This window comes from Ruditapes philippinarum, unplaced genomic scaffold, assembly GCF_026571515.1.
Source record: "Ruditapes philippinarum isolate M1 unplaced genomic scaffold, ASM2657151v2 ctg5038_1_1_1_1, whole genome shotgun sequence".
NCBI classification, from domain to species: domain Eukaryota; kingdom Metazoa; phylum Mollusca; class Bivalvia; order Venerida; family Veneridae; genus Ruditapes; species Ruditapes philippinarum.
The window spans coordinates 1-14,133 of NW_026855504.1; the positions used below are offsets into that span (position 1 = coordinate 1).

The 14,133-nt window shown below is 31.2% G+C and overlaps 1 protein-coding gene across 1 annotated transcript in view; it reads right to left on the reverse strand.

Moving 5' to 3' along the window:
- Positions 1 to 1,868: 1,868 nt before the first annotated feature.
- The window catches only part of LOC132743575 (uncharacterized), a gene marked incomplete at both ends in the record, with an annotated part of 51,216 nt that continues 38,951 nt past the window's right edge, over positions 1,869 to 14,133 (reverse strand). Inside the window, 1 exon segment of the mRNA XM_060732110.1 lies at positions 1,869 to 2,007. Coding sequence (XP_060588093.1) covers positions 1,869 to 2,007 — 139 coding nt within the window.

Here is a 14,133-nt window from a genome sequence, read left to right on the forward strand (position 1 = left end):
TAGCTTTACTTTGATCTTGTTTTAAATTTCCTTTTAGCATTTTTATAGTTTGTAAAAGAAACACTGCATTTACCACGTGGTTTACCCTCAGATATCCAAATACGTCTAAGACGTCTCTGTTCACTATGCGCAAACTTAACTTCCGTAGTCCAATATGGTTTTGAGTGTTTGTTAAATTTAAATTTTGGAAGTGTTTTATCAGCTGCACAAAGTAATAGATTTTAACAAGATAAAGGTACATATTGTCTATCAAATTTATAGGGTCACATCTCACGGCGTTTTCAAGGTAGTCATTGACATCAATATATTGTTATATTTTCGAATTCCCGCTTTTCGTTTTCCGAACATTTGGACCAGTTTGTATTCGGATAAGAACTTTCTTGAAAGCTATACTTAGAAAAATTTGATGTTTAATATAGCGTGTATAGGATTATGATCCTGAAACATGAAAAAGATCTTTGTCTATTACTTACCCCCCCTTGCTACAATTGTCATTAAACTGATTGAACAAACCGAATCGTGTCTTTAAGGTAGGTCTAAACGTATGTTTTAAAAACCTGCAGTTTTTCAAAAAAAACATTTTTTTCTTTTTAAAGAAACTGCAACTAAGATGAGTTTTTCTGCAGGGGTGTTATAAAATCTTGGGGGCAAGATAAAATATGTATAAATGTCCTTTCTTAAAGGCTTTCCTAACGCACTCATAAACGCGCAGCAATCGTACTGTGCGACTAATAAGATCAGAAGATTTTATAGCCAAGACTGTTAATAAATAATGTAACCTTCGTTAAAAAATTAAATTCTATGGTGGCTGATTGGTGCATGTTGCATTTGCGCTCTGCAGGACGCCGGGCGACAACACAAAAATACGACAAAGCCAACACTTTGTCGTGTTTTCGCCCCGAGGAGCATAAATATGGCAAATTGCTCACTTTGTCATATGTTTGCGTTTTAGCCTGAGTGAGAAGCAACCAGTGCAGACCATGATCAGCTATGCGCCCGCTGATTCTGGTCTGCACTTGCAGAACCTGTTCCCCACAATATAGGCTAAGGTATATGCAATATAATAATATATTTGATTTTATCTTTATTGGTTTGTGTGTGTGCGCGTGCGTGTGCGCGTGCGTGTGCGTTTACGTGTGCGCGTGCGCGCGCGCGCGTGTGTTTGTTAGTTTGTTTGTTTGTGTTAGTGAAAAGAATAGATACAAAAATATTAAATAAATATTTGTATGATAATGACATAAATCTGGCTGTCCGAAATTTAGATAACGCATTTTAACATTATTTTGATAATCTATTAAATCAAAGCTTTATGTTGCAATAAAATTGAAATTTTTTCCTGATTATAGCAGTAAAAGTTTCTTTGGGGCAATTTTAGGAACATTTAAAAATTTTAAAACCCAAGAAAAATCTTTAAAGATAATTTCAAAAGGTTGTTTTTTAATTTTGTATGTGAGACATCTTTCTGGTAAATAGTTATATTCGTCCTACATGCACTTTATATTTTAACATTATTCGGCATTGTTGTGATAAAATCATTAAGAAAAAAAACATCACATGAACGTATTGTAATGTTACATCATCAATAATATAAACTCCTTTGTTTTGTCTTGTAAATATGTAGGCCACTATATATTTTAGAACTAAAATATTATATAGCTTTAGAATTTTAATATTAGCATTTTAATATGCATTACGTATAAAGGTAAATATGCATTATTTCTAAAATAAAATTCAGTAGCGTTACTAACGATTTTACCTTAACTTCAAAAACAATTTTAAATAAAAATTGAATTTGAAAAAAGGAAAGCAAAGAGTATATGGACACCTTATTCAATTGAAATAGTTATGACGATAATGAAATAACTTACGTGCACATATCTGATAGTGGTATTTCAGACCTGTTTAAATAGATGTGATATTTTAAATTCTGAATGTCAGTGTTGTACTGTCCTATACATGTCTGTAGTGTGTCTATCATTTCACAATGTGCCTCTGCAGCATAAAATACTGAAAAACATTAAAACATATTCTTCTTTATACATTAATATCTTGTATGTGAAATTAAGCATTAAAATTCAAAAGTGTTTGGTATTTATCTGGTTACATTGTGTTTTATTGTTAATTCATTTACTAAAAAAACTTTAATACAGAATATACCTGAGCTCTACTTAGGTCAAAAAAGTATAAAAACAAAAAATATGAATTTCTTGCATAGTGTACAAGTGGTTCAAGTGTTGATAAAAACATTTTGTTTCATGAAGAAATAAACAAAGAGTTAATTTTGCATGAATTTAGTCCGGTTTGAGAGAAAAGCGTTTCAATGTTTTTCTTTTTTTGGGTCTTTTTGCACAATAAAAATGATAATTTTGGGACAACACAGAAAATATATATCTAAAATCTTTCACACGAACTTTTATTTCATCAGATAGTCTAAATAACCTAAAATTGCCTTAAGTATGTAAAACAAAAGTTAAAAACATTTTCAGTTCCTTCATTTAAAAAGAACCTCAGTGGAATCCCTCTAGAGATGAATATTTCCATTTTTATTATTTTTCGGGGTAGGGAGTTGGGGTTAGATTTGTTGGGGACGGGATATTCGTACAACCAGACAGCAAACATTTTACCTGCCATAATAATACAATTTTAGCATTATAGTATTTCACTGCATATGTGGCTAGGTCCAGGGATAACTGGTTCAGTTCCCCATGGTAGTATTCTGACTAAAATACTATTAGTCTAAACAACTTACAAAAAAGAAAAGCAAAAACAACAACAAAATACACAAAAATCGAAGAGAAAAGAAATTATATATTGGAATGAGTCGTCCGTATTTTCCAATTATTACAATAAATAAACATATGTCATTCACACAGGTATTTTAGGTTGTTATATTTTGCTCATATCCGACAAGTCTATTAAGTCACAGACATAATATCTGTTTGTTATTAATGATGTATTTTATCGTCTGCGTTTGTCTTTAATTTATTTATTTAATTATATTTACAATGCTATGGACTGAGTCTGAATCAATATTCTTATAATTGGCTTTAAAATTATCTTTGTCTTAGCGTAGCAGAATAATTTTGTATTCGACGAGTTTAGTTTTTGTCTGCTTGTTTGTTCATTCGATTATTCATTTGATTTATCCGTTTTGAGCTGTTTTGTTTATTTTAATTTTGCGGATTTCTTCATCCTTCGTTTTTTCGTTTGTATCTTCCTTCCTTTATTTATTTATTTAGTATTTATTTATTCGTTTGTTTATTCGTTTGTTTATTCTCTTTGTTCTTCGTTTTTATAAGTCCGTCTGTTCGTTCGTTCGTTCGTTCGTTCGTTCATTCATTCATTCATTCATTCATTCATTCATTCATTCATTCATTCATTCATTCATTCATTCATTCATTCATTCATTCATTCATTCACTCACTCACTCACTCACTCACTCACTCACTCATTCATTCATTCATTCATTCATTCATTTGTTTCATTCATTCAATCATTTGTTCATTCATTCATTCATTCATTCATTCATTCATTCATTCATTCATTCATTTCATTTCATTTCATTTCATTTCATTTCGTTCGTTCGTTTGTTTGTTCATTTGTCCATTCACTTATTTCAGAATTACCTATTTACTAATTTATGATTAATTATGCTTTACAGATTTTTTAAACATCGCCTAACTGTAAACAGGCGACATTAAAGCTGTATGCCTCTAGATGAGCGAACACATTTCAAATAAATTAAACTTGTGAAAAATGTCTTAAGATTTTAACAAAAGTAAACAGATTTAAAATTTAAGTAATAATTTATATGTTATATGCGATTAATGACTGATTTTTGCAGTATTGACCACCTTATTGCTACTTCTATACTGACGCAGTAAGGGCTATTTTTTACATTTTTAACCTCATTTGTAATTTACGTGGATTGTAAATACTGTTTTCAATTTGGAAATTACTTTCTTTCCTTACTTCACAATAATCTTCTATCAAATACATTTTTAATTTAATTTTCTATGAATAAAAACATGAATCTGGAGACATGCTGCTTTAAGATGAGAAGTAAACTTACGGTTTCGATGGTTACATAAAGTTTCAAAGTTTCAAAGTTTATTTCAATCAAAACCATTAGGCTTAAAAGCCCATGAGGCATACATATACAAAACTTTATGACGAACAGTTTATACATTTAACAATAATTTCATTTTAACAATATATCTTGCAAACAAAGTTTACTTTGGAGAAGGTTTTTTCAACCTTATTCACCCTTACCAATTGTGACATATCTCGAACTAAACTAAATTTCATGTTACCTCTTTCCAGTTTTAAAGTCAACCTTTTAACGAAACGAAACATAAAGGCGACTGACTGGAGTGAACATAATACTAAGATAAACTACATGACCAATGTACTTTTCTGTGTTATAAGACCATTGTGCTACATATGAAAGACAACTTAACACAATACACATTAATATCCATTATATAGATACAGCACCAAAAGTGATAATGCATTCGATAAATTAAAACTTTACATGATTAACAATCTAGATAAATATTTGTATAACATATACCTTATTTCAATTACCATATAATATTTCGTTACGTTTTTTAAAAGCAGTATGTATGAAAGTTCCAAGCATTCTTACTATCATCTGGTTTTCGTTATTCATCAATTCTATAAATTTGTACATATTTGGCCGTCGCCAATATTTTGATAATATATATTTATGTCTAAGTTCATCGTACAACTTGCATTCAATAATAAAATGATACTCGTCTTCTAAGACGTTACAAAAGTTACATAATCTTTCATTTACTGGTATAGTCGCCGGTCTTGACCAACGACCTGCTTCTATTTGCAGTCTATGTGACGAAACTCTTAATCTAACAAAAGATTGACAAAATTTACTATTTGTAAAGTGTTCTAAGTAAGGTTGAAATCTAAAATTTGAAATAGTTCGATAAAACAATGCTCTACTAGAACTTTCTAATCTATCATGCCAATTCTGCTTGAACTGATCGTGTAATCTTTGTTTAGCTAATGACAAAAATAAATTACTATTACCAACATTTTGTTGCAACCATACATCATAAAATCCAAGTGTACAAAATAAGTTTTTTACTAAAGAGCACCAATTTACTTTACTCGGTGCATTTTCTAAATCATTTTTGAGCATATTATATACCAAAGACACATATTTATTTTCTTCTGTATGTACAACTTTGACCCAATATTTTATTATGTTATAATAGTGTATTGTCTTAAAACTAAATCTACCTAGTTCACCGTAAATAAAATCATTTTGTGCGGTCTTTTTCACTCCAAGTACTTTCTTGCAAAACTGTAAATGTACCCTTTCTATTGTCAAATTTTTAGCAAAACCACACACTTCACTTCCATAATTTAGAATAGGAGCTACTAATTTATCAAATAAATCAAATTTATGCTTAGGAGTTATATATGTGAATTTATACAAATATTTGTTTAACTTAAAAATAGCTTTTTGAGCTTGTCCAGCTAGTGTACTTTGTGCTGTAGATAAAGATCCACCACTTGTAAAAACAATACCTAAATAAGTAAACTTACTAACTATTTCAATTTCTTCATCGTCGCAATAAAATTTAAGATTTCTAGGAATGGTTCCACCTCGTCTAAATATCATTACTTTTGTTTTTGTTGTGTTTACTTTCATTTTCCAAGTTTTACAATAATCTGCTAATAAATTTATATTCTGTTGCAATTCTTCTGCAGAGTTACCAAAAATTACAATGTCATCTGCATATAGTAATATATATATTTTAAACATGCAAACATCTATTCCCTGTGATCCACTGTGGATGTAAATATCTTCTAAGTCATTGATACAAAGTGAAAAGAGGAAGGGAGATAAGCATTCCCCTTGTCTAACGCCAAGCATGCATGGGAAATCACTACTTAATTTATTCATATATTTTACTCTTGACTTAACTGATTGATACATAGACTTCATGATATTTAAAATATTTCCTCTAAGACCTAATTTTATTAATTTGTACCACAAATTCTCTCTAACCACATAATCAAAAGCTTTAGAAAAATCGACAAATAAAGCAAACAATTGTTTTCCTTGATTTAAAACATGATTAATTAGACTATTTAACACAAAAACATTATCTACTGTACTCATTTTTGACCGGAACCCAGCCTGAGCTTCAACATATACATTATAATTTTCAGCCCAATTCTTTAATCTATTGTTAAGTACATGCGTAAAAAGTTTACCCAGACAGCTCAATAGTGTAATGCCACGGTAATTATCTACAATATTAGCATTACCTTTTTTATATAAAGGGATAATATAGCCCTCTGACCAAGTCTCAGGAAAATATCCGATATCAAATATTCTATTAAAAAGCTTATGTAATACAGGCACTAATACAGTTTTACCGTTCGTAAAAAATTCATTTAATAAATAATCTGGACCACTAGACTTATTATTCTTTAACTGTTTTATAGCATGATTTATTTCATCATATGAAAAATTGTTGTTTAATTCCTCAAACATAACATTAAACTCATTATTCTCATAACGTTCTATAAAATGTATGACATCCTCATCTGGAACAAAAAATCTACTGTCAGGATTATTTATTGCCTTAAAATACATTTCAAAGGATGACAAAGATAAATTTGTAGTTTTAACACATGCAGTTTCTTTCAGCATGTTCCAATAAAGGCGTGCATTTTCAAACCTGGCATTAACAAGTTTAGATGTTTTTTTCTTTATCATAATTGAAACGACATTTTCTAACAGTACTCGAATATATTGACCGTGCTTGTACCATATTTGTTCTATTCAAATCACACGGGTCATTTCTATATCTATTCAGTAAGTTTAAAAATACATTTTTCTTTTCAACACATTCATTATCATACAACGGGCTATTATTTATATAACTAGGAATGCTTTCACAACCTTTCATAACAGTTTTTTTTAAATAATGGCGATGCAACTTTATCAATAATATTTTGAAAATTTTGTAAACAATCATCAATATCTTGTTTTATAGAACATAATGTGATATCATTTGACAACGAATCAAAACAACTTGACATATCAACACTAGACAATTCCTCAACAAACTGTGACTTATAATCATTATTCCAAACATAGCGAAAATTTACACATTCTTCATCATTCTCAGAAGTGTCACTGTTATGAACAACTATTCTCGATCTATCTAAACTAAACGTACAGCTTACAAGACAGTGATCTGATAATATATTTGGTATATCTATCTCAAATTCATTTATATTACAGAAAATTTCGGGTTTACACAAAACATAGTCTATAAGGCTACAACCACGATTGTTAACAAACGTATATTTTCCTATATGTAAATCATTACCCCTTCTGCCGTTTACTATACGTAGACCTGACTGTTTGCAAAAATCTAGTAATTGAATGCCATTATTATTAACATGGCCAGCATCTTGAGAAAAACGTTCAATTTCATTATCACATATATAATCTTCAGGGAGCATATGTAACATATTTAAATGTACGTCATTATCGTTTGTAACAAAGTCCGGTAATAATGACGTGCGTGCATTGTAATCGCCAAATAATGCATAATAACAATTGTTATTTGAGTTATTTTCTACATCAATAAGTGAATCTGTTATTCTGTCAAATATATTATTTTCAACCATAGCTTGCCTACTACTGTCATCCGGTAGAACATAACATAAGCACAAGTAAAAGTCTTTTTCAATTGATAATTTTTCCCCTGATATCTTAACCCATATTACATCATCCTGACTTGTGAAAAATAAAGTGTCATCCGAAATCAATTCATTTTTCATATAAATAACAATCCCTCCCGAATTACGTTTACTAGAACTTTTAATTAATTTTCTGTGTAGAATAAAATAACCAAACCCGTCAACATTTAAATCTGAAAATTCATCACTCCAGGTCTCAGTAAACATTACAATATCATTATTACAAAAGACACGTTTCAAATAGTCACTTTTTAGTTTGTTAGTTCTTTTTGTCACTAATCCTTGTATATTCAATGAAGCACATCGCAAATAAACCTTCTCCACGTTGTCCTAGTTATCAACATTGGAGTTCAATGGGTCAACCTCGTGCTGAAGTCTATTTTTAGTAACTGGGGATTTCCGTTCTCTGCTCTCAGATATACTTCGACAATAAGGCTTTGATGATTGTGTCCGCCTAACACTACGGTTACGCGCACGTGAAACATGTGCCACTCCTTTGTCCGCTCCTGTGTTATTAGTAGGATTTGACATAGTTGACTCAGTGATTTGTGCATTTGTGCCAGCGGATGAAGTTATACAGGTATTAATACTTGAATTTTCACAATCACTATGTTTATTAGGTAACTGCTGCACATTTCCATTGCTAGTAATACTGTGCTTTGTTAAATTTCCACTATTTTCCACAGACTCATCAAATATTTGATTTTCATGCTGGGACATTGTCAAGTTGGAAATATTTTGTGAGGGCATATTCACTGTTGTGGGAGGGGGCATATTCATTGTTGCATAGTTTTGAGGTGGCATATTCACTGTTAAGGGAGGGGGCGTGTTCATTGTTGGAAGAGTGTTCACATTCACTGTTGCTGGAGGACACATGTTCCCTGATGCTGGAGGAGGCATATTCACTGTTGAGGGAGGGGGCATGTTCATTATTAAGGGAGGGGGCATGTTCATTGTAGCATTATTTGGGGGTTGCATGGTGCCTAATGATGTATCATGATGTAACACAGAATTTTGAGAAATGCGTCCAGATGAATTCATATCGTATGAAGTAGAAGGTGGCATTTGAGCATTTAGACAGTTTGAATATTGCATAGGCACACATTGTGTCATATTAACATTTTGACTTGAGTTCATAGCCTGCATGTGCGGGGGAAAAGGGACAAACACAGGGGGAGAGCTAAAACGAACATTTGTATGAGTGTTATTATTTTGCATAACAGTGTTCAATTTCTTCAATTCTTAACGTGATTTACTGTCCGTCTTGTATCTGTCGCACATGTCACGTGACTATCGGTAAAATTTGAGGCACTCAGTGGGGGGAAATGGAACGCATTTGCGCACCGCTAGCGGGGTATTTAATTGTTTCCTTTTTGAAGTTTATTATTATTATCATCAGCATTATTATTGTATTATACCAGTGTCACTCTGCCTGTGTATTCGTGTCTGAAATTCCGTTATAATATAAAATAAAATAACAAAAAACTAAGCTTCTGACAGTCTTTTAAAGTCCATGGTAGATGTACAAATAAGAACGGGATATTATATATTTTTTCCACCAAATTGATAATGCTTCACATATTTTAATAGAAATAAAAGGTATTACTCGATCATTATGATCTGGCCTTCTTGACTTCTATTATGAATATCATCTATGCACGGCATAGAGATCCAGTTTCTACCGGGATAGACAATAAATTTCATCCAAGATTTATTAGTACTGTGTCCGATTTACTGGCGAACAATTTATTTCCACTGAGAATATATTTTAATATCTTTTTTTTTTATTTATAGAGAAATAATCATCCTTAAACAATCTAAAATGGTTTAGAAATTTGTCAGGGACACCTTAATTACCACAAGTCACATAGGCGTTTACATAAAAAAAATGTTGTCTGTTTTTGTTGTTGTTTTACTTGACATTGTTAGAAAACGAGGTTGAATGTAAAGTACGCCCTTGAATCCGTACAAAAGTCTATCAACTCAACGTAATATCTATCAGATTAACGGGACAGACAAATTATTTTCACACATTATGGATATTTTAGCAACTACATTTTTAATCAACCCCGTGGTGGTGCGATTTGCCGCTATGCTTAATTATTTATGTTTCATACATTATGTTACGTACATTGGCCGACAATTTCTTAATTTATAAAAAAGGCTAAATGTTGAGATATTCATAAAAGATGTACGTTAGTTGTACGATACATGTATTACGAGAAGTATGGACCAGTATGGACCTGTAATTCACGGATATATGGAACTACCGATTTCCCTCATTGATGCCTCAACAGGGGGCGGAGCGTTATCGATAATCGACAGGTTACGCGAATAGCAGATACAAATAGTATAGGTTCCGTTTTAAAACGTTTAAAAACACATTTTTTGGACTAACTGCTTCCAAAATTAAATCACGAATGTGTTCAGAAAAGGTTGTTAAATCTACTCAGCAAAAAATCTCATTTTAGGTATTTTCAGTGATAATTGACTCCGTTGTCACCTTAAGTGGACCAAGTCATTGACTTATAACTTCTGGCACCTCTCTTTTGAGAGTTCGAGTTCAGCAAAGGGTGCTTTGTTTTAATTTTATTGACGTTTCTGCTTCGAATTTTGCACTTTGGGGAAAATAATCAAACGACCTTAACCTTCAACTCTTAAAAAGTCAAGTAAACGTTCAGTATCTTACCGACATAAGTCGTACATGCTGTGTGTAAACAGGGTCAAATGTGCGGGCTGAGGAAGTCCAAACCTAAAGGCTTCTGTGAGGTTGTAATGCGCAAAGCAAGCGTTTTCTTTCTGACCAATCACCTTCGAGCTACAAGAATCATCCGTGAACGCTGTGACAGAGGTAAAACACGTTGCAATGACGACCACTGAAAAATAAAAGGTATGCCCGATTTATTTTATTTATCAAGTTTACAGGAAAAGGATAAATGTGTTATAAACCCACTGTTCGACCTATATGGAAAAACAACGTCTCAGCAAGAAGACATTATACTTGTTTGGAAATTTAAAAAATCCTGTATTAAATAACATTACCCACTTTTAATATGATATATAAGAGTTTAAGAATTATTAATATTACACGTATGATTATTAGATTAAAGCCAACAAGAAAATAAAGGACCTCCAATAATTATAAAAATAGGCAATTCCCACTTTATATTTAGAGCCTTAAAACTTTTGTTTAAACACTCTAAGATTGATTATTTCCATTAAATCGAACGGATATGATTTCATTAATGCTGATAAACAAACACAAACATATACAACAAATGGAACATAAAAAATAACATTAATTTTACAACTAAAGTGATCTTATTGATAATTTCAATACAAATACATATGTATTTATATCATCAAATTCAAAACTTTCTCATTTCGTGAATTTCTCGAACTTAAGTCTTATTAATTTTCTGTATACTAGTATCACATAACCACATACTCAGAACACTTTATTTTATTACTAGTGTAATTGTCTTAGTATTGGTACATTCGATTAAGACGATTCCGTTAGAAAACGAGTTCGTGCTATTTTATAATAAATAACAATAATATGTCAAATACTGACATTTGGTGGGTATATTCCGACAGGAAACCTTTCATGTGGAAATTGCTTCTGTAAAATACATGGCATTTGATAGATAGAACTTGATACTTTCTTATTATCTTGTCACTCACGGGTGAGTAAAACTCACAACCAGATTCGTTTTTCTTTTTAGATTTATGTCTAATAAGATTTATGTTTATTTATGTCTAATAAGATTTATGTCTGATCAGACTTATGTTTTACAAGATTAATGTCTGGTTAGAGATATGTCATTATGTCTGTTAATATTTATGTCTAATTAACTCTGTCTGGTAAGATTGATGTTTAATAAATTATGTCTCATAAAAATTTATATCTGATAAAATATCTGTGTAATAGAATTTATGTCTGATAAAATAAATGTCCGACCACGAGCTGATCAAACCATTTTATCAGGGGTACGAGTTTCACGCACTTTTGAATAACTATTGACATGAATCAGATCAGATTATAAACATATTTACACAATATAAATCACAGAACTTTGTCATCAATATGAAAGTGGTCGTTGTGGCGCCTTTATATGTCGCAACGACATTATTTATATTCGTATTATACCTTTATCCCACCATTTAGGCTTTAAACCATCATTTGTAATTTTTTCTGATCACAGTAAAAGGTACATCAAAAAGCTTTGTGTTAACAAAACAAGATTCGTTACGATCAAATTTTTCTTTGTATGTAAATAATCTGTTATGTCACTCACTGTTGAGTTCATAGACGTAGGGTCATTCGTTATGTTTTCATGCAATGTGCAATTGTATTGAATTGATGGACTACTGTGTGATTTGAAAGAATGTTAACTGTGTGTCGGTGCACCTATCGCATTAATAACTTTTCCATCTTGAGCAAATATAACAAATGAAAGTTTAAAGACATAGGCTACAGTTACATAAACATAAAGGCATAATGAAAACTGTATAATAGACTTTGTCTAAACTTTTGATTAGCTTAGATCAAAAGCAATTGTGTACATATGACTTTTGTTAAAGATCCTGTATCACATTGTTTTCATGGTTTTATTTCATAAATATGATGCTCAAATTCAGATTTGTCAATATTGTAAGTTCAAATAAGCATTATTTATAAAGATATTACCGAATTTGACATTTCTTGTAAATAAAGGGAGGTAATTAGAAATTTATTTTCTATAAATTCTAAGTACGAAATGAATGCATGTAGTTTATTGATTAAATATAATGTGCAAAAATATTTGCAGTACACATTTTACATATTCTTTGCTGTTTGAAAATTGTTTAATTTGCATAATTATATACATATATGACTTTTTTCAATTGTGGTATACACACAGTAACAATATCAATCACAAAACATACAGGACCTTTAACAACACCGCAACTTTACACCGCTGGAACGGAACCCAAATGATTTTACCAGTATAGAGATACAAGTATGCCAGTCAGTCTGAATATACGTGCAGACTGAACTGGTCAGGTATACTTATGGCTGACTAACTTTACAAATGTCTGCCCTTGTATTCCCAGATTGACAGATAGTTCCAAAAATATGGAAGCTTGCAACCCACCACATTATCTTTTTTTATTACTAAAGTTGAAAAAGGAAATTCAATGCGTACTTTGGCAAAAAGTGTGAAATATAAAATAGTTAATTAAAAAAAGTAAATCAAACCTAGACTCAAAATTTTCCAGGAAATTATTTGACTTTTTTTAAATTTCATAACGGACTAAAAAGGACGTAAACTGATACCCAGCTTGGTTTGAGTTATTGTTGTATATAAACCAATTCAAGCCATATCTGTTAGAATAAGCCTTCTTATCAGTAACAATTAGGTAATGGCATACATTTAAAGTCTGCCCTTTATTGTATAAAATGACGGACAACAATTTGTTTCTTTTTCGTAAGAGAAGGGAATTCATGTGATACGTGTATGTGGTCGCATTGCTACTTTCCTTACATGTTCATCGATACTTTTATAACTGCACGTTTGCAACGTCGCTTTTCATTGGATAATCGAGACGTTTATATAGTTTTTTTTATAATACTGCAGGTTTGTAACGTTGCTTTTCATTGGATAATCGTGACGTTTATATAGATTTATATACACGGCTGCTGTCGATATCTTACTTTTTCTCCACAAAATGATGCTTGCTGTATTATAAATTCGTTATAAAGATTGTTGACAGGTTATATGGCCGTATATAAACGGCTGTTTGCAATATAACCCTCGCCTAACGGCTCGGGTTATATTTACAAATAGCCGTTTATATAGGGCCATATAACCTGTCAACGATCTTTATAACTAATAATATACACGGCTGTTGTCGATTCATAAAGAAATCTTACTTTTTCCTCTAAAAATGATGCTTGCTGTATTATAAATTCGTTGTAAAGATTGTTGACAGGTTATATGACCGTATATAAACGTATATAAATGAATTGGTTTATATACAACAATAGTTACGCAAACAAAGCGGGGTATCATGTAACGTCCTTTTAACTTCGCTATGAAATTTTAGTAAGAGCATATTTAATTTCTTGGAAAATTTTAAGTTTGAAGTTTTTTCTACTTATCATTCTCTGTATAGAGCAGAATTATTCTAATTTTGCAAAACATTAACGTTTCAAATACGTTTCATACGCATCAGATATTGGAGATATATTTCACACGTTATTTTCAAATATAAACGGTTTAACCTGGGGGCATTTTTGCCAGAATATGCATTTAATTTCTATATTTGACTTGTTCTACTTGAAATAGGTAATAGAAAGAGCACCATAACACGAGGCTATCT